The sequence below is a fragment of the Euprymna scolopes genome, chromosome 13 (assembly GCF_053919585.1).
Source record: "Euprymna scolopes isolate OS-2025 chromosome 13, ASM5391958v1, whole genome shotgun sequence".
In the NCBI taxonomy this organism is placed as follows: domain Eukaryota; kingdom Metazoa; phylum Mollusca; class Cephalopoda; order Sepiida; family Sepiolidae; genus Euprymna; species Euprymna scolopes.
The window spans coordinates 192,948-214,733 of NC_136494.1; the positions used below are offsets into that span (position 1 = coordinate 192,948).

Sequence of the window (21,786 nt, forward strand, 5' to 3'; positions counted from 1 at the left end):
CATCATTCAAATTTCTCGGCTTAACATTCACAGGTAGCATGAATTGTAACAAATACATGGAAGACATTGCCAAGACTGCTGCAAAGAAGATGGCCTCCTTTTACTGTGCAAGAAAATTACTCACCCCTGAGAATATCCTATATTTAACAAAACCACCATTTGCCTATGCATGCGGTATTATTGACACATTTGGGCTGGTACATCTATCACTCGTCTCTCCCTCTTGGATAGAGTCCAAAAAGAGTCTCATCTCAAATCTTATAGGTCCTGCACTATCAACCAAGCTCCAACCCTATCCATGTACCTTGTTTATAAAAACTTTAATGGAACATGCTATGATAAACTTATGCACCTGTGCCTCCTTGATGTACATACTCCCGACTAACTTGACAAGCAGCAACCCTCCCCTCCACTGTTGAAGTCCCCAAATGCCTTCTACTCTGATAGTTTCTTTCTTCAGACAGCTAGATTTTGGAATCCCTTCCCTGTTTTTTGCTTCCCTGACTGTACTAACATGCAGAAGTCTAAATGTAACATGAACAGACATGTTGCTGCTCAACTCCCAACTTAATCCCTTTTAGGCATGATCCCAATTGGTAACTCTTTACGTCCAATTTGCAATATGCCTGGCTTGGGATAAAAAACAAACGTACAATAATTTCGGTTTCAAACAGACAGATACAAAATCTCTATTAGTAATAGAAATAGAGGTTATAGGAAAACAAGACATTTTTATGACTTCAGATTTGAAATACTTGAACTCACAAAATAAATAAACTTTCGTTGAATAATCAAGCATTCTTATGTTATGAAAGTGTATTTAAAACTTATATACTTTAAAAATATCTTACTGAATATAAACTTAATTGAGATACTTTACTCTCTCTCTCATGATATATATATATATATATATATATATATATATTGCTGTGGAAACATGATTTTTTTTTTAATTATATTTCACTTTTTATATATACAAATCCTTAATTTAAGAAGCTCCATGTGATCACAGAGCATATAACAAATAACTGACAAAAGTCTATATTCCAAATTTCATGATGTTGACCATCGTACAATTTATTCCTTTAATTCTGTTGACGCTTACAATTCCTGTAATATATATATATATATATATATATATATATATATCGATGACTAAAATATATTTTTTATATATATATATATATATATATATATATATATATATATATATATATATATATATATATATATATATATATATATATATATATATATATATATATATATATATATATATCGTTAAGAATTTAAAGTATCTTCATAAAAAAAATAATGACTTCGCCAAACAAGTGGCGGTGGAAGACATTCTTAAAATGCAGCTGGTTTCTTATGACGTCAAGGGCCAACCCCCGATTTCAGCCAATCAACGTATCGCCTGACTTGTGGGTTTCAAAAAAAAGAAAGAAAAGTGTACCACTTGAATAACCACTGATTTCTAAAAAAAAAAACTGCATCTCAAAATGGTGACGCTTTACTGCTTTTAAGTTGGGACTACAACAATCCATTAAGAAAATGAATCCTAATCTGTCTGTTCGGAAAAATAAACAAAGCTATTCTTTCTTAAAAACGTGTTTTTTGTGGAGGAATTTCGGAAAAGATTCTTGAGTCAGTGTACTGCAGAGAGCGCCGTTTCGGATCCACGTCTTGGCTTCTTGTTCACTTCTTTTTCTGTAAGTGAAATAAATATTATTTTGCATGATACTTATACAAAATAGGGACCGCCGCGTTGAAATAATAATGTTATTTAGAAACCCGTTCTTAACATGGGCACCGCGTTTTGTAATTATTTTGTATTTTTTCACCTAACAATTTAATAAATAAAGGATGCCATGAAATCTTATTTTACATGGTACTTATACAGAATACGGACCGTACTGAAATAATAACGTTATTATTTAGAATCCCGGTCTTAACCAAGCAAGATTGGGGGGGGGTAACTATTCTGTATTTTTTTCACCTAACAATATAATAAAAAGTTACCTTAAAAACCGGACTTAACTTGAGAATCCTATCTAAAAAAAAAAAAATAGCACGGTCCGTATTATTTTGCATACGTACCTTTTACATAATCTTGAATAATTCAAAATTTATTTTTGAATGAAAAATCAAAGTAAACTGGTAATTTCCAATAATGTTTAATTTTTTTAAGGAATCAAAATAAAAAATCTGATTTCTACTTGTCTGGATCTACTTTCATTTCTAAGCAATTTGAGGATTAAATCATCACGGTAAATCACACCTTGACATACTGGTACTTATTTCTCGGTAGATCACCGAAATAAAGCAACGTTGGGTTGGATGTGGTTAGTGACTATTTGGGAACAGTTGGCATTTTAGACAGAAGACAACAATACCTCTCTGGAAAAAAAAAAAAAAACTAACCTCGTCAAAATCTGTTTGCGACTGTCAACCGCAAAATAGAGGATATCTTCGATTTTAATGTCTAATTTTCAAATATAAGGAAAACAATGTTACTTTGCACAATGTACACGTCTACGAAATATTTTTAAAATATATTTCAATTAATAAAATTAGAAAATCAATCTGGTACTCATGCACTTATTGATCCGTGCTGAAATAATAACGTTATTATTTAAAAAGCCATTCTTAACATGGGAGGGGAGGGTGTTTTGTACCTATTTTGTACTTTAACCTTACAATTGAATAATAATAATTAATAAATAATAATAATAATAAAAAAAACATCATAAAACTTTAAAAAATAGCGCGGATCAGTAAGTGCATTAGCACCATCAATCTTGTTAATCTGTTTGTCATATTCCAAAAATTACGTACGTTGATCAAGTAGTTTTATTTTCACGAAGTAAGTCAAATTTTATGAATAAGCAAAAAGGGACTTCCTCGCGACGCTATCTTGAAGAAAAACGAGGGTAGATAAGTCCAAAATAATTAAAACTTGCGAAATCAGCCTTGTAATGCTACTACTTTCACATAAAATTGCTTTAAATTGCCTAAAACGGTGTTCTTATATATAACTACTTAAGTTATTCTATTTTCGGAATATTACATTTTCTCTCCGTGAAGGATACCTGCATCGTAAAGATTTTTCTGTATGTTTTTTAAGGTAAAATTTTAAACAAGAACCCCAAAATAAGGTAACTAAGTTTATTTTCTTATCAGTCGTCGTGCACTCGTGCGGCGCCGCGGCGGCCGCACGCACGACTCGTCGTGTGCCCGCGCCCAGACAATGTGCATTCTATTGCATGCATCAATCGTCTCATTGAGGTTCTTCACTTTTCAACTAGCTATCATTCCATCTCATTAATCTTTGTCATCGAGTGGCTTGTAGCCTTGATAAGTGGGTGGTGACCTTTCAATGAAAAGAGAAATACCACTTTTTGAAACCTCACTTGTGGTTCAATAACAACGGCGGGCGGCTGCTGCTTCTTTTCAAATGAAGCGACAAAAAAAAAAAAAAAAAAAGAAGCAAAATTCATTCATTTGTAAATTGTGAAACTGAGACGCCTGCGCATCATTCGACACACTTTATTATATGATTTGATATCGTCTCATTTTTTTCCTCTCTTCTTCGTATTTATTAGAAGTTTGTTGACAATATAACACGTTTATTCGCCCTTTTGTTCACTTAAAACTTAACCTATCGTTTCAAATTCTCCCGTATTTACCTCCTTTTTTCTTCTCATTATTGATTTCGTACTCTATTATTACTGCTAGTGCTACTGAGTGCTGTGGTGCTCTAAACTGAATCATTATTTACGTTTTCGGACTTTTTTTAACACAATCATTTTTTTTTTTTTTTTTAATGTACCTTTGCATTTGGTCGATTCCAACAGTTTAAAAGGAAATGGCTTTAAATGTAAACTAATCCCAAAGAAATATAAAATTAAAATATGTCTCTTTCCGTAATTTACGCTCGCAACAAGAATTAATGAAACTGTTTTTTTTTTTTTTTTTTTTTTTTTTTTTTCCAGGGATTCGTCTGCATATCCAAGGAATTGTTTTTGGACAAATCAGTACACGATTATGGTTTAAGCAAAACCTGCAAAAATAAAAAAAGAATTGCTATTTTCTATCGATAAATCACTTTTTTGTGAGTAGGGTGATCGGCTCCAATTATCTTCAATAATGGAGAGTAAGTACTTTATTCCGTACACAAATAGTGGATGATAAAACCATTTAACATCTTTATTATTCCATCGTCGCGTTTGTTGGTTAGAAAAGCGAAGATTTTATATGTATATATATTAACAGCGCTCCTTTAGTTTTTTACTTAACTGAGTTCGACTTAAAGAAAAAAAAATGAATGTACATATGGATACTAACGGTGCTGCTGCTGCTCCTGCCAATTACGGAGCAACTGGAGGGCCAAATGAAAAACATGCGGTCAAATTGGTGGCCAGTGCTTCCGACCCGTCCAAAATGGGTAAGTATTATTATTATTATTATTTTGTTATGTGTGTGTGTGTGTGTGTGTGTGTGTGTGTGTGTGTGTGTGTGTGTGTGTGTATAAGAAAGAAATAAAAATGGCAAAAGGAATGATCCATACTGGGCCCAACTCTCTTCCTGATCTACATTAATGATCTCCCAAAACACATACTAAAATCTTTCGTTGACATCTATGCTGATGACACGACCATCTATGGCAACACATCAAAGGCCGTAAATGATGATGTTCTCTCTGATTCTCTCTCCTCTGATCTTGAGTGCGTGGTACAGTGGGGAAAGAGGTGGCTGGTTACCTTTAATGCATCTAAGACCAAGCTCCTATCTCTACATCATAAACGCTCTGATCCCCATCTGGCATCAATTGAAATGGATGGCTCTTGTCTCAGGGAGGCCCCAGGATTTGATAAGCTCCTGGGTCTAACCTTTACACCTGATCTTAAATGGAACATATATCAAGTCTGTGGCCAAGTTCGCTGGGAAAATGGTGGGATCCTTCTACCGCTCCAGAAGATATCTCACTAATGATGCAATTCTCTATCTATATAAGAGCCAAGTACATCCAAAGATGGAGTACTGCTGCCACATCTGGGCGGGGGCTGCAAAAAACAGCCATCCTGCCTTGACGGAGTACAAAATAGACTCCGTGGCTTGGTGGGGGATGCCCTTTTCTCTACCCTGCAACCTCTTTCCCACAGAAGAGACATAGCGAGCCTGTCATTGTTCTATCGTTATTTCCATGGCAGGTGCTCGTCTGAGCTCCATTCTCTGGTCCCCCCTCGCCAATCTTTCTCAAAAAACACCCGACTAGCTGAAACCACCGTCAATAATTTTCCCCACTCCCTATCTGTGCCTAAATCAAAACGTAGATACCATGAACAAAGCTTCTTTCTTAGAACTGCACGCCTGTGGAACTCTGTTCCGCTTGCCTGTTTCCCTCCCGACTTCAACCTGGATGTCTTCAAGTCCAACACAAACAAATTCCTGATGAACCGACCCCCCCCCCAAGTAATGACACCTTACCAATTCTCCAATACCATTACTACACTATCCCTTTGATTACTGTACACACAATAACCCTTATCCCTGAGTGGCCATTGGGCCTTGATAAGTGGTGAACTCCATGTAAAAAAAAAAAAAAAAAAAGGGAATGTGTTTACCTGATACAAGCAAGGGTAAACTTCAATCTAATATTAGTATTTATCAGTATTTATATATTGATATATTATTCTCAACCAAATAAAAATGCTCAATACACACACAATAGAGAGTAGAGCTTGTTATAAGAGAAAAGAAATTAAAATTGTAAATTAAAACTTACAATTAAATTTATTATTCGACAGAATACTCCCGAAAACAATTTTCAAAGTCCTTATTCCCCTGAGTTTCAAAGAATGCTTTCTTTCATTCTTTGAAACTCTGCGAAATAAGGACTTTGAAAATTGTTTCAAAAGCTTAATACATGCTAATGTTTTGGATAAATAATCGGTTAAAACCAGAAGTCCTTGTCAGAATAAATGGTTGCTTTCCACAGAAGAAATCGGTACTCAAAAAAAAAAAATGTTTTTTGAGGATTGATTCCTTCTGTAAAAACAACCATTTGTTAAGTTGCCTGACGAGGACTTCTGTTTTTTATCACCCATTTGGCCGAAACATTAGCATGTCCAGTGTCACGACCATGTTTGCTAATATTAATAAAAATATAGCTTGCTTTTCTTTTATTGAGAACTCTTAAGAAACTTGTTAAATTCATTAGGTATCAATCTTGAATACCTTTAACCCGGTATATATATATATATATATATATATATACCGGTATTAACCCGGTGTGTGTGTGTATGTATATATACCGGTATTAACCCGGTGTGTGTGTGTGTATGTATATATACCGGTATTAACCTGGTGTGTGTGTATATACACATATAACGGTATTAATCCGGAGTGTATATATATATATATACACATATATATATATATATATATATATACACACACACACACACACATATACCGGTATTAACCCGGTGTGTGTGTATATATATATATATATATATATACCGGTATTAACCCGGTGTGTATATATATATATATATATATATATATATATATATATATACCGGTATTAACCCGGTGTGTGTGTGTGTATATATATATATACCGGTATTAACCCGGTGTGTGTGTGTATATATATATATATATATATATATATATATATATATATACTGGTATTAACCCGATGTGTGTGTGTATGTATATATATATATATATATATATATATATATATATATATATATTTTTTTTGAATTATCTTTAACCTGATATATACACCACAGGGTCTCTTTTAAATGTTGGGGGAATCCAATTACCTCAAAAGAGGACTTTGGATTGGGACAAAAAAATTGCTTCCGTTCTGAAAAATTTCTCCTTCACTGAGGGCAGAACGGATACAAAGCTACACTTTGAAATATTTCTTTGCATAAAATACAATTGTAAAAAAAATAGGCACAATGTAATCAGAACTGTGGAAAACACTATCTTACACTGTCTATTCTACTTTTAGCTAGCATCATTGCAGTCACCACAATACCACATTTACTCGGTAAAATATGCTCAATATGTTAAAAATAAAAAAGACTTTGATCGTAGCCAAAAGACAAAGGATTAAGATTTGTTTCTTCTTTAATTGAAATGCATTCCTCAGTCTTTTTTTTTAATATACATGCGCCAATTTTTGGGGAAAATGACTAAAAATTGTGCTTGGCATGAATATAATTTTTTACCAACAAATCTTTGTTTATAATATTATTGATATAGCATTTCTTTTTAAATAAATTCTCATCATGCTTTCTTTCACTTTCAAAAATGTGTTTTTTTTTTAAACTTTAATCATTTTGTATTGCTCCATTTTATCTTTTTCTGTAAGACTCTAAGAAATAAAATTTTTTAAATCCATTCTGAATAAATCTGAATCTGGTCTCTATAAATGAAACCCACAACAACAAAAAGGCATTAACAGCTGTGAACACTGAACAACACGTATGGGTTGTTGTGACTGTTATTCAAAAGGTGAAGGAGATTTGATTTGTGACTGTTTGTAATTGAGATTATATCCAATTTTGCAACATATGCCAGGATTTTTTGTTTTTTAAATGGAAATCCCTCCAGACAACACATGACGCCACTTTATGTAAGGAGCTAAAAAAATACTTCAAGATCAAAAACTAGCCAATGATAAGTGTCAGATGGATAAATTCTAACTCAGAAAACAGCAATTCTTTCACCTTTGTATGAAACATTGCTTATGGAATATGAAAACTAAAGAACAAAATAAGAGAAGTAAAAATGACAAGACTGCCGAAAGTAAATCCAATCTCCTAAAACAACTCCATTATTTATTGACCTACACATGACTGCAGAGTAAGAAACAGTCACTTGTTAATGTGAGGGAAAATTTAGAGCTCAATAAAAGAAAAAAGTACAAAATTTTCCTTCATCTAGAAAGATTTTGCTGTGATTCTCCAGTTTCACTCTAGTATGTTAAACTGCTCATAAAAAAGCAAAATTTTAAATAGCACAATAACTTTTATGGACTTAAATGTTAGGTTTTAGAAAAAAATAGTACATCAAAAACTGCTCAATCCATTCAGTATTCAAAAAAAAACAAAAAAACACACTGGCTTTAAATCTCTTGATGGCCATTTTCAGCCATCAGTGGCCAAGATCAGTGGCCAAGGGACATAACTCAAACTTAAATTTAAGAATTAACTCCGACCTCCTTAGGTTAAGAATGGTTTTATGAATTTTTTTTCTTTTTTTTTTTTGAACAAAAATACTAGATGAATTATAAAATTGTTCTACATCTACTGATGAACTTTCATGCATTTTCAACTATAGAATATAAGCCTCCTGTTTTGTACACATCTTTCCTATACTGCCATCATTCATCATCATATTCGGTTTAATGGCTGTTTTACATGCTGTCATGTGTTAGATGGCTTAAAAAATTGTCTTCCAAAGTAAACTATCTCTGGCCAAACGTTTATTTATCCTCTTTTCCTTATCCAGATTTAATCTTCCTTTCAGCTCATCAGATCTGAGCCTGTCCTTAAGATTCCTATTACACATCAATTGCATCATTCTTATATCATTTCTCTCAATACAATTCATGTCTCCCAACTCTCGTTGGTCAGGTTTCGCTTCCATATATCATCACACTGCATACACATACCTAATAGATTCTTAAGTTGGTTGACAGAAGTAACGTTCTACTGATAAGTAATGGCAGAAGTTCCCTGAGCTTACTCCATCTACTCCTAACTTTTGCAATCACGTTAGCATCTGTTCCATCTGTTGCATACGGGGAGCACAGAAGGGAAACTAGATGTTACGTGCCAGGAAAAGCATAGAAGAGAAGACTAAGATAATGTATAAGACCAATATGCATGTATATGTCGGATGAAGGCTGTTTGTGTCATTACATTTTATACTTAAGAGTGGGTGTTTATGATGTGGAGCATATATATGAGAGGGAGGACAATGTTGTGTTGGTGATGACGACAGAATTACGTACCTGGCTTTAAAAGACAAACATACATACATTTATTATTCATGAGCGGAATACTTTTTCAGAACCACAAATGCCACACTATTACATCATGAAGATTACCCTTGATGCCACTTTCAGCGTTTCAAAGTGATCCTCTCTCTTTGATCTCAACTCCCAAAAATTTAACTATATATTACATTATCTTCATTCCTATGATATCACTCATCACTCTCACAAACATGTGAATATCAATTCACGTTGTTGCCAGCTGACTTGGTCCATAGATGTGTTCGTATTCCTTACAGAATTGTTTTATTAACCTCAACTTTAACTATTAACAATATCCCTGATTTTGACTCCAATGACAATAACAACCAAAATTTCGCTATTCCTAAAATATCATTTACGAAATATAATTTCTGAATTCATAAATTTATAATAATCTTCGATTATTGTTTCCTGTGTTTTCCGGTCGCTAACAATCTAACGCATGCTGTGCTCCAATGGTATGAGCTCCTTCAATAACTTTGCCCTCCACATATTTTCTCCATATCTAAGTTCTTATTTATCTTGGTTGTTTTACACATCTTACACACAAGCTGGTTATCCTCTCTTAACCTACCAATAATTTCACTGCATTTCTTATGTACCCTATGCTTGTATTTATCACAGAAAATTCAATTGCACTCTTCTCTCTTATCACAAACTGAGCATAAGAACTTTCTTTTTGAGAGATTTTAAACATTACAACCACTAATCATCACTTTAGTCTTGGTGGCATCCACTCTCAAACCTTTATTTTCCATAGCTTCCTCCAAGTTTTTTTAATTAAAAAAGTAGACCTTCCATTATTTCATAGGCAAGTATTAAATCATCAGCATTCAACATCTCTCCTGGACAACCTGTACAGAATTTGCTGGATGATGCTTCTAAGACTCACTTAAAAAACAAAGACATGATCCTGATCTATTCCTACTTCAACATTTAAAGCTTTTACTAAATGTGCTGTTTATTCTAACATCACTTTGAGTATTTCTGTATATTGCTTGAACAACCTCACTAAACACTCATTTGTTACTAATTTATGCGAAACCCACCAGATAACCTCTTTTTTTGGTGTAAAGCCATGTGGTCCCCACCTTCTCTTAACAGTCGTCATCCTGATGTGTATGCCGTGGTTTTCTTCTCTTTCATCTTTTATTCTTCTAGTTCTCATTCTGGCTGTGTTATTGTCTCTCACATTGGTGACTGCTGAGGGGACGAGAACTAGTTCAAAAGTATGAAAAAATAATATAAAAGAAACAAGAAAAAACACAAACTCTAACACATTCTGTAGGTATCAGTTGTACTCTGTGTGTGTGGTACCGTTGTGGAAAACTATACTCTTACAGCTAACTTCCACGTCTTAGTTATCTGTCGAGACCATCACTATCGATGGGTAAAGCTATGCTTCAAGTCACAACCTACTATCAACTGTCTTAAACAAACTCTAATTCTTAAATTTATTGACTGGGATCAGAAATCCTAAAAATCTTGTCATTGTCTCAGATTGACCGATAAGCAAAAATGATACTCTCATGATTATTATAAACTGATCACTTCCTGTAATTTTGTTCTGCTAATGAACTATTTGTTTTTATTTTAGTTTTCCTCTAATACTCTTGGGGAGGTTCATAGTATCACACGCCTCCCATGTTCAACTTTTTTTTATTACATAAATCATAAAACAAAAGTCATACTGTCATATTACATGAATTATACACAATTTATATGTTCACAATACATGTTATGAAACGGCAGAGATATGAGAGTCAACCAAAAACAAGAACAAAAATAAAACTGTAATTGCCAAACCAAAACTACAAAGGTGCATTTGACTCTTTCACTAAACACAGTGTTCGAAAATCCTTTAAAAAAAAAAAACATACAGAAAAGCCATGACCTTTTGGGCAGGCTCCTGCCCACTGGTATCTACTTCCATACCAGAGAGAGAAAATTAAACAAAAAACAAAAAAAAGGCGAAATTTTAATTCACCCACCACTTATTGACAATCGTCCATCTTAGGAGAGTATAATGTAGCAGTAGGGCTACATAGCCTGGGCAGGGCAACATGAGAGGATAGCTGTTGTCCGTGCAGCAGTCTCCCTTCTCTCTGTGAAGCCAGAGGATTCAAGGAAAGACAGTTGATATAGCTTGGCTCTAACTGCACCACAGAAGTTGCCGGTAATAATATAAAGTTAGGCTGCCTTGAGGACTCCAGATTTTCTGTTGGGGTTTACTCCCTTAGCTTATCCCCTGATGGAATAATCCTGCAAGGCAGAAGAGGTTTCAAATCAGTGTTACCTTCTCCTAGGTGAGCTACTCACTAATAAGCTTTTAACTTACTTTCTACTAAGAGGCACTCTATTAAAAGTGTCCTCTAGATCCGCAAAATCAAGATACAAGTTATTTTCCTACCAAGCAACTTCTCTTGTATTTTTATCAGGATAAATAAAGCATTAATGGTACTTTGCCCAGACATAAAAACAAACTGAATTTCATCTATGCTTATCAGACTTATTTAGTGCTTAATTATTTTCTCAATTACTTGTAGGATCTGATCCATCAATTTTAAGCCTCTGTAATTATTTTTATTTAGAGCTTCCGCTTTATCTTTGTAACAGTTCACAATTGTACTAAGTTCCTTATTGTTTGGAATTCTCTTTTCTCTTATGGTCTGATTTGTCAAGTCTTGTCATCTCAATTTTTTTTTGTACCAAGCATTTAAGTCAAGCAAATCTCAAATGATTTAGAGATTGTTGTTGCTGCGTGTTAATTTAGCCAATAAACACTTAAAATAAAGAAGAAAAAAATAATTGAGGTTTTGCTTGAATAGTGATGCACCCCAAAAATACTGTTTTTACCTGAATTTATGAGCACAATTGAACTCTACTATTTAACATCTCTCTCTCTCTCTCTCTCTCTCTCTCTCACTGTATATATATATATATATATATATATATATATATATATATGTCATCCACATACAGTACTGTTTCGCTGGTTCACAGCTCATCAGTGCGGCTAGACAGGCAACTGCCTCAAAGCCAGGATCGAAAGCCGACCGCCCAAATGACAGTCAAGACTTCTCACCAAGGCTGCTGCTGTGAGGGTAATTAATTAACAATGTTTTGATTTCGTCTAAATGCCTCCGCTTGATTTGTTTACACAAAGAGCATCGCTTAATGCGCTAATGGCAGTTTGTATATCACTTCCCAATATGCTCAACCCAATATATATATATATATATATATATATATATATATATATATATATATATATATATATATAAAAGTGACCTTGTCTGTCTGTGTATAAAATAGTCTCTACCAAACTGCTGTCAGTTTTTGGCCTACAGGCTTGAAACTTGATATATAGGGGATTTAGACGTGTGGAACAAATGCAGTTGGTTTTTAGCCAGTAGAAATAGCTGCTAAGGGAGCAAAATTAGAAAAAAATTGAAACTTGGTAGGTGTAAGTCAACTAAGCATGTTACTTCTACACATGTACAAATATACATTTATACTTTTAACATTATTTTTAAAGTTTATATATGCATATGAATTTAGTTCATACAATAGCGAATAGTGCTGCAGCGTTACATGTTTTATTTTTTATTCTAGCTGATTGCTCCCAAGTCATATCTTCATTTTTTTTTAAACTTTTTTTATCACTACTATATATTGGGTACAATTTAATAATCAATAGATTTGGTTTAAAAAAGAAAAAAATTGGAGAGCCTCAGAATCACGCACGGACATTCTCTTTTCTTGGGCTAAAAAAAATATGGTAGTCATGATTTCTCTATGGCTATGTGAAATTCAGAAATAATTTTGAAATATAAAGTTATTTCTGGCTACATTTTAAATTTAAACGTTCACTAGTAGGCCGTCCAGCATTGTCCAGTCATAAAATATGCTGAAGTATGATATTTTAATGTTTACAGATTTCATATTTATTATTATAGAGTAAATTCTCTATATTATATTTTTTTTTTTTTTTTTTTTTTTTTATTACATTTTCACCCCAAACAAGGCAAATTGCCACTTTGGTGTAGGGGGCTACTATCAGGGGCAACAACTACTGGGGTACTATGTAAGGATTTGGGCAGCAAGGTGTCGGTTCACGTTACACTTGAACTTCTGCACGTCAGTACTGTTGGGGAAGCAGGGACCTGGAATGGAATTCCAGAGTCTAGCGGTTCTGGGGAAGAAACTATTGGAGTAAAAAGATCTTTTACATCTAGGGATCTCTACAGTGTGGGGGTGGGATTTAGCAGCCTGTCGGGTTTGTCAAGGGTGCTCACATCGTGGGGGCACAAGTGATTGCAGTTCGTCAGAGCATTCACCACTAAAATACTTGTAGAAAAGGCAGAGGGATGCAACATTTCGTCGATGGGACAGAGGCTGAAGCTTAGATGCCAGTTCAGGGCCTATCAGGTTTGCGACTCTCTTTTGAACCTTGTCAAGGAGCGAGAGACTAGTAGCAGATGCACCAGCCCAGATGTGGCAGCAATACTCCATACATGGGTGAATGGTGGCCTTATAGAGGTACAGGATACTTTCGGGTGTTAGTAGTTTTCTAGCACGGTAGAGAGAGCCCACCTTTCTTGCAGCGGCCCTGGCAATGCCTTCAATGTAATTGTTCCAACTCATGTTTCCTGTGAACGTTAGGCCAAGGAGTTTGAAAGATGTACTCTCAGATAAAGAGTCGTTGGCCATTGCTATAGGTGGTAGAGAGAGTTTCTTGTAATTATTGAATGAAACTAGTTTAGTCTTGGCAGCATTGAACGCGACCAACCACTTTTGTCCCCATTCCACTACAGATTGGAGGTCCTCTAGTGTTTCTGCCATTACTTTAGATATATGTTCATTTGTCTTCCTGTCGTGCCTGCCATAGAGTGTAGTGTCATCAGCATATATACCCATCTCAGAGGCAATGTTGTCGGGGAGGTCATTTATGAATATCAGGAACAATAGAGGTCCAAGGATAGAACCCTGGGGCACCCCCGCATTTATATCATATTGTTTAGATGTACGACCGTCGAGGACAACCTGGATTTTTCTCTTATCTAAGAAGGATTTAATTATGTTAAGTATTCTACCAGTGATACCGTATGATCTGATTTTACTGAGGAGACCCTCATGCCATACCCTGTCAAAAGCCTTAGATATATCTAGAGCTACAGCTCTGCCCTCCCCCGCTTTGTCCAGTGAATGGTATATACGTTCAGAGATCACAGTTAGGATGTCTGCTGTGGAATGGGCTTGTCTAAATCCATATTGTTTGTCAGTCAGTAGTTTAGCATCTGTAAGATGATGGACTAGAGCATGGTTAATTATGGTCTCAAATATTTTGGCAAAAAGTGGGAGAAGGCTAATGGGGCGATAATTTGATGGGTCTGTCCTTTCGCCAGAATTCTTGAATACTGGTACAACAGAAGCAGTTTTCCAACAGCCCGGAAAGCAAGCTTCATTAAGGCATTTGTTGTAGAGCTTGGAGAGAACTGGAGCTACTTCGGCTGAGCACGTTTTTAATAGCACAGCTGGGATAAGATCGGGTCCACATGCTTTTGAGGTGTCAAGGTTTTTTATGATAGCATGCACCTGAGCAGGGGTGGTTTTCAGATCGTCTAGTGTGGCGTCTGTCCGCATAGGAAAGTCAGGTAGGGGGTGGTTGGAAGGGTCCAGTGTGGAGTTTGAGGCAAACCGACTGGCAAGCATGTTAGCCTTGTCGGTTGCTGAGGAGACAACCTCGTGATTGTTGATTAGTGGGGGAATTGTTGATTGCCCATTATTTACTACACTGTTGTAGATTTTCCAGAAGTCTCGAGTTCCTAGTTTTTGTGCTTCGATGCGCTTTTTAGTGGTTTCCGTAAATTCTCTCTTAGCTGTCGCTATTTCTTTCTTAACGTTATTTCTAACTTCTATATACTTCAGTCTGTTTGAACTGGACTTATGTCGGTTAAACCTATGGCATGCATGCTGCTTTTGAGCAATGGCAGTTGCACAAGTTGACGTAAACCATTGGGGAGAGTGGGGCTTACTATAAAATTTCCGCATGGGAACATGCGCTTCGATTGCAGTTTTGAACCAGTCAGTGGTCTCGTTTGCACATTGTTCAGCAGGGAGAGAGAAAATATTTTTCCATGGAGCATCTCTAATTAGTTCCCTGATGGCTTCCCAGTCAGCCTTATTATAATATCTCGTTGTTTTGAGCACTGGCTCTTCAGTTTTGGGTCTAGAGTTTAGGGCGATTTCAACCATTATCACTGCATGATCAGCGTTCCCGAGTGGGCTGTGGGCCTTCGTTATGCAGTCATCGGGAACTGTGGTCAAAAACAGATCTAGAAGTGATGCGTGTTGTTCTTCCTGGTCAGGGAAACAGGTTGGAAACGTAACAATTTGTGATAGGGAGTGAGATATAGTGAAGCTATGGGTTGTGCTGCCCGCTGCATCTGTGTGAGTAGAGAATCCAAGCCAGTTTTTGTGGTGGACATTAAAGTCACCAAATACATGTATTTGTGCGCTAGTGTCGAGGGACAGTGCCGTGTCTATGCTGTCAGATACTTTGTTTATTATGGAGCAGTCCTGAGTCAAGAGAGAGCGGTAGAGAAAATAATAGTAGCTAATATTGTGTTGCATGTTTAGTCTAAAGCACATAAAGGCTTGATCATCTGTTTCTAGGTTTGTTTCTCTAGTCAAGGGAAGGGTATTACGAATGTAAACTCCAAGTCCGTGCATATGTCTGTCAGAGTCCTTACGGCAGAGTGGGAGATATCCAGGCATGTTAAAGTGGTTAGAGGGAATGGAGGAGTGTAGGTTAGTCTCACTTAGTGCTAAGATATCCGGGGTATTTGTTAAGAGAAATGCTTCAACATCAGCTAAGTTAGTTCTAAGCCCACGAATATTTGTGAATGAGAGCCTCAAGGGAGGAGGCAAGTTGAATTTGTTTGTCCCTAATCCTGGTTTAAGCTTATTTTTAGATTGTACTGTCGTCATATTTTTTTTTAAGAGTTTCGGTAAGGGGGAGCTAAACAAGAGGTTATGCAGAGCTTCAGACATGCATCACAAGTAGACCATCAGCTGACCTTTCTCCAATTAGGATTGTGGCCTCAGGAAAGCCCACCGGGGATGAGTGCAGGGTCCCTTTCCATGCGCGTCATGGCACTACAAACAACCCGATATTATTCAACTGTTGATGGAGCAGCCGCTCTAAGTGCTACCAAAGAGTTAGGGCACCTGTACTACCAGTCGGGAACAGCAGCCAGGAACTGTCAATCCGGTACCCTCAACCCATTAGAAGAAGGTCAACCCAATCTAATTGCTCAGGCATATCTTATACTCAAGCACTCCCAAATGTTCAGTTTTAGGGGTGGGGCGTGCTGGGAATGGGGAAAAACGGCGTTCGTTGCCCTAGCCAGGAAACAAGATCTACCGCTGGGTGTTTCTGTCGAATCACCAAGATAGTGTATCTGCGCTTAACCAATAGGCAAAGAAGGAGTATGGAAGCCGGGCGATAGACAGAGCCTATCTACTCCTTAAGCAATTTAGGTTTGCAAACCGGTGAATTTGTTTGAGTCACCAGCTCTAGGAAGGTTGTCATCCAAGACTGAAGAGGCGTCTCTCGCGTTTGGTTTAGTTTCAGAGTTTTCCTTCTCCTAGACGGATGATCTGGGAAGACCTACTGGGTCCGTCAGCCCTGAGAGGGTTTTCTCCGCGCCTAGGTTCTAATCCAGGTATTTCTGCGACCCCGCATGGTTAGTGTTACTGGGTTAGTTTGTGGGGGATTGTACTTATTATATCCGAAATGTGTACCAAATAGATCCAGTTTGAGCCAAAGTTCCCTTTAAAAAAAAAGCAGTATTTTTTTTTATAGTGTCCCTATTATATCGGTGAACGTCTCTCATATTCTTTGTAAAGTTACTAAGCCTAACGTTTAAGTTATTCATTGTAGAATTATTTGTGGAAGCAAGATGTGGTTTTTAGATCAAGTGAAGTAAAAATGTGAGGTGGATATGAATTCATTATTTTGTTGAAACTGAAAACAAGATAAAGTATTTTGGGCACTGCTACTTATTAGATTCGAAGCGTAAACATAAAGCTTGCACATATACATACACATGAAATAAACACACAGTGATTACTTATCACTTACACAGTTGCTACTGCTACTTCAGTGTTATATAATTTATGCATATCATCACCCCAATGCTGTATAACATTGTTTTCTTCTTTTTCATCTTCTATTATCCTGGTTCTGGCTGTGTTGTCATCTCTCACATTGGTAATTGCCAAGGGGGTGAGCACTGGTTCACACATATAAAAAAATAAACAATACAAGAGAAAACACAGACTGTGACACATTCTGTAGATATCAGTTGTATGCTATGTGTGTGTGATACAGTTGTACCAAACTAAAATGCATCATTAATGTCATGCATGTAAGCTCTGTTGTAATTGTTTCAGTGTGGAGCCCACAAAGATTGGGTCTCAGAAAGATAATGCGTCCAGATTATCTGGTCTGCATGAAATCCTCTTCATTGGTTGCATCTATATGTTAGATCCACAAGGTTTCTGGTCTATCCCCAATACAGAGAGCAGCAAGTCTCAGTGGTTGTATTTAAAGTCAGTAGGTTTGGCCCTGAACATACAAAGGAGTAGTGTTTGTACATGTACAGAAGCAACACTGTTATTGTCCTCATTTTATGAATTTGCAATTCTGCACTCAACATGTCCTTGCTTGTCACACCCAGAAGCAGGGACGACCAAAGATGGACAGATCCTGATACTGACTCTTTCTGGAATTTCACTAGACTCCTGTTAGCTGAGTTGTGGACATAATACCACTCCATGCTAGACTTGCCTGCCATGAATCACTCTTCCAGTAACTTGAGTTCCAGATGACATAGTTCTCACATCACTATGGTGCCACTGCCCCTACCATGCACACCCGGATTGTCATTCCATATCGTTAACCACTGAGCCATCATCACCTCCATGCTGCTGCTTTCTCCTTTGTAAGCAAAGAACACTAATGTGCTTACATTGAATGCATGAGGAAAAATATGCTCCATTCGGTTGCATATTTTTGTTAGCCTGGGAGGATAGTATTTTGACAAACAAACATATACTATGCTACCCTTCCCCCAATGAGGGGGTAATAATGGGAGGTTGTCTCATGATAACAAAACTGATACTACACTACTCATCACCCTTTTAATTATGTGTTGAAAAATAATACATTCGTCTGAGTAGGATTCAGATAGATACCAAATCTCTGTTAATAATAGATATGAGTAGAATTGAATGTCTACTTAAGTTTGATCGATTTTTATCACGGATTTAAAAAAGAAAGTTAAAACCAAATCTGTTTCATGAAAGCCTGTTCATTACTTGCTGTGATTATTTAATTCCCGATAATCCTGGATTAAATCATAGTTTTCATCCTTTTATGAGGAAATGTTTAAATATTTTACACCTCACATTGATACAAGTCGAAATTTCATGTTCAGAATAATTCTTTAATTTTGAAAATAATTTAAAAATACAAAAAAAAAAAGCATTGGTGCTTAAGATCTTATATATATTATTGCAATGAAAGATAAGGAATATAAGTCATATATAACTTCATTATATCATCAGAAGAATAAGGAAAAGTTAAGGGGAAAATTAAGGAAAAAAACTTCTTTAAGCCATGGTATTTCGAAGCGAAATGCTTCTTATCAGAAGAGAAAGGGCAGAATTATACAAAATGTAAATATAGAAAAACTGGCTTAATGACATTCAGATATAAAATGAGAATTAAGGAATAGTATAAAATGGTGACTAATAATAATTAATTAAAAGTAGGTACAACATATAAGGATAAAATAGGAGGGGTAAAATATTTTATATATTACTAAAGAATCACTATTTACCAAGGCCAAACGTCACTCAAGGATATGGGTGAATAAGATTGCCTGTATAGATTTCAGCTATATAAAGAAATCATATAAAACAAATTTTTATTCAAGAAAGATTTCTAAAGTATGCACATGTTAAGACTATTAATTGCAATCTTATATAAAAAGAGATTTTGTCTGCCTGTCAGTCACAACTTTTTTTTTCGAAGTAATAAATACATTTCAGAATTTGTCTAATTTTGAAATATCAGATTTTAGTTACTTTTAGAAATGGGAAATATTGCATACATAATAAATTCTCAACAAATAAAACGAATGCCATGACCAGAAATCAAAAGTAGAAACTTTGAGATCTTCAAACTACCAACTGATCTATTTTGGACTTATAAAGATTACTTTAACAAACAAAATTATATCCGGTTGACAAGAAAGTTCTTGTGATTTTTAACTTTTAAATTCAGATGAACATATCTCCGTTCAAACAAAAATTTATTGTTCAAAATAAGCACCATCAGAATTAACAGTTTTGCCAATGCAAAGCAAGTATTTATGCCAGTGACGTAAAAATCTTGCGTACTGGTGGTGATCAAGTTACCGAAGGTGTTTTGGATATCACAGGTTTTTGAAGCATTTCTCATGCAGAAAGTTGTTGAGATGCTTGAAAAAGTGGTAGTCAGTAAGTGAGAGGTCTGGAAAGTATGGTGGATGAGGCAGAGTTTTGTAGCCCAATTTGTTCAACTTCTGCAGGGTCGGTTTAGCAACGTATAGTCAGGCATTGTTGTGGAGGAGAATTGGGCTTTTTCTGTTGACTAATTTTGGGTGTTGTTGTCGAAGTTTCTGATGCATTTCATCCATTTGTCGACAGTACTTCTCTGCTGTAATGGTTTCGCCTTCATTCAAAAACTGTAACAGATGAGAGAGTTGCAGACCACCGAACCGTCAGTATGACCTTCTTTTGGTGCAACTCTGGCTTCAGAAAGTGTTGTGGAGCTTTATCAGTGTCTAATCACTGAGCTGAGTATCACTGGTTGTCATAAAAACCTCACTTTTCTTTGCAAGTCACAATCCGGTCAAGAAACGGGCCCTTCTTGTTGTGTAAAAGAAGGGAAAATAACATTTTTAATAATGGCATTTCTTTTGATTGTCATTCAATTTGTGAGGCACCTATTTATCAAGGTTGTTTTTGTCTTTCAAAGTTCAAATTAGTAGTACTTTGAACATACCAACAAGAGAGTACACTATTGCAGAGTTATAATGTGTTCTAAAGAAAACAATGAACAAAGCTCTTGGTTCAGATCAGATTCTAGCCATCTTGTGGAAGGACCCTATCTTTCATCAATAACTTCTTGACCTGCGTAACTGTGTGTAGACCAGTCACGTTTCACCAACCATCTGGCTATGATCGCAAATCATTCCCATTCCTAAAATGGGTGATTTGACACTACCAGCGAATTATCGTGGTATTTTGTTGCTTCCTATAGCAGCAAAAATCTATAACAAGTGCCTTCTAAATCGTATTCGCCCTAAAGTAGAGCCCATTCTATGCAAAAACCAAAATGGTTTCCACCCAGGTCGCTCCACTCTTGAACAAATTCTCACATTGCAAAGAATAATTGAGGAAATCACATTCTGCAATAAAACTGCAGCTCTTATCTTTGTGGATTTCAGCAAAGCTTTTGACTGTCAACTGTGATACTATGTTTGAAATTCTTGAACTCTATGGCATACCAGTAGAAATCATTGAAGCAACGAAAGGATTGTATACAAACATGCAGGCCACTGTCCTGGCCCAAGATGGTGAAACAGAACTTTGCGACATTCTGGCTGGCATTCTCCAAGGTGATACACTTGCACCTTTCCTTTTCATCATTGTAATAGACTACTTCATGCGTATCTCTGTGGATACAATTAATGACAATGGACTGATGTATCAACCGAGAAGAAGTTCACATAATCCTGCACTTTATATCACTGATGCTCATTTTTCTGATGATATTGCACTGTTGTCTCACAACCTCATTAGCGCCGAGGCACTCCTATCTTCTCTTGAATCAGCAGCAAACTGTACAAGGTTTCACCTGAATGCTACCAAGACTGAATGTATGCCAATGAACATTTGTAACAAGCACAAAATTAAAACTCTCACAAATAACATACTCAAATGTGTTGAAGACTACAAGTATTTAGGATCACACATTAGGAACTCTGAGAAAGACTTTTATATTAGAAAAGGCATGGCATGGACTGCTTGTAACAAAATGGATAAGATCTGGAAATCCAATCTTGCTCGCAAATTCAAAATCCAAGTTTTCTGCATATTTATTGAGCCAATCTTACTCTATGGATCTGAAACTTGGACTCTTTCAGCAAAATAACAGCATCGTTTGGATGGATGTTACACACGTCTTTTGAGAAGAGTATTTAATCTCTCATGGCGAAACCACCCAACTCTAGAAATAATATATAGAGACTTACCAAGAGTATCAACCTCAGTTTGTAAAAGACATGGGCATTGTGCATGTGCCACAGATGAAGTTGTTTCATCATTTGTACTGCGGAGGCACTCATCATCTCACAATCGATCATGAAAGTTAACTTTTTCAGACAAAATACAATGAGATACATTCTTCTCCAAGGAAGATCTTTTGGGTGCTATGACAGATAGGAAATACTGGAAGGGTGTAGTGAGTTCAATCTCGGCTGAGGCCACAAGATGATGATGATGATTTGTCTTTCCAATCTCTTTCAAGTGGTTGGAAATCGTTGTATATGTTACGTCTAATTCAGAAGCAAGTTCTTAAACAGTTCTGCGTGGATTTGCTTCAACTA

At 36.0% G+C, this 21,786-nt stretch overlaps 1 protein-coding gene across 1 annotated transcript in view; it reads left to right on the forward strand.

Moving 5' to 3' along the window:
- The first annotated feature begins 1,403 nt into the window (after positions 1 to 1,403).
- Positions 1,404 to 21,786, forward strand: part of LOC145291907 (solute carrier family 15 member 1-like) — a 166,290-nt gene continuing 145,907 nt past the window's right edge. Inside the window, exons 1-2 of the mRNA XM_080137738.1 lie at positions 1,404 to 1,712; positions 3,996 to 4,447. Coding sequence (XP_079993864.1) covers positions 4,324 to 4,447 — 124 coding nt within the window. The 5' untranslated portion in view covers positions 1,404 to 1,712; positions 3,996 to 4,323. The remainder of the gene's footprint in view (positions 1,713 to 3,995; positions 4,448 to 21,786) is intronic.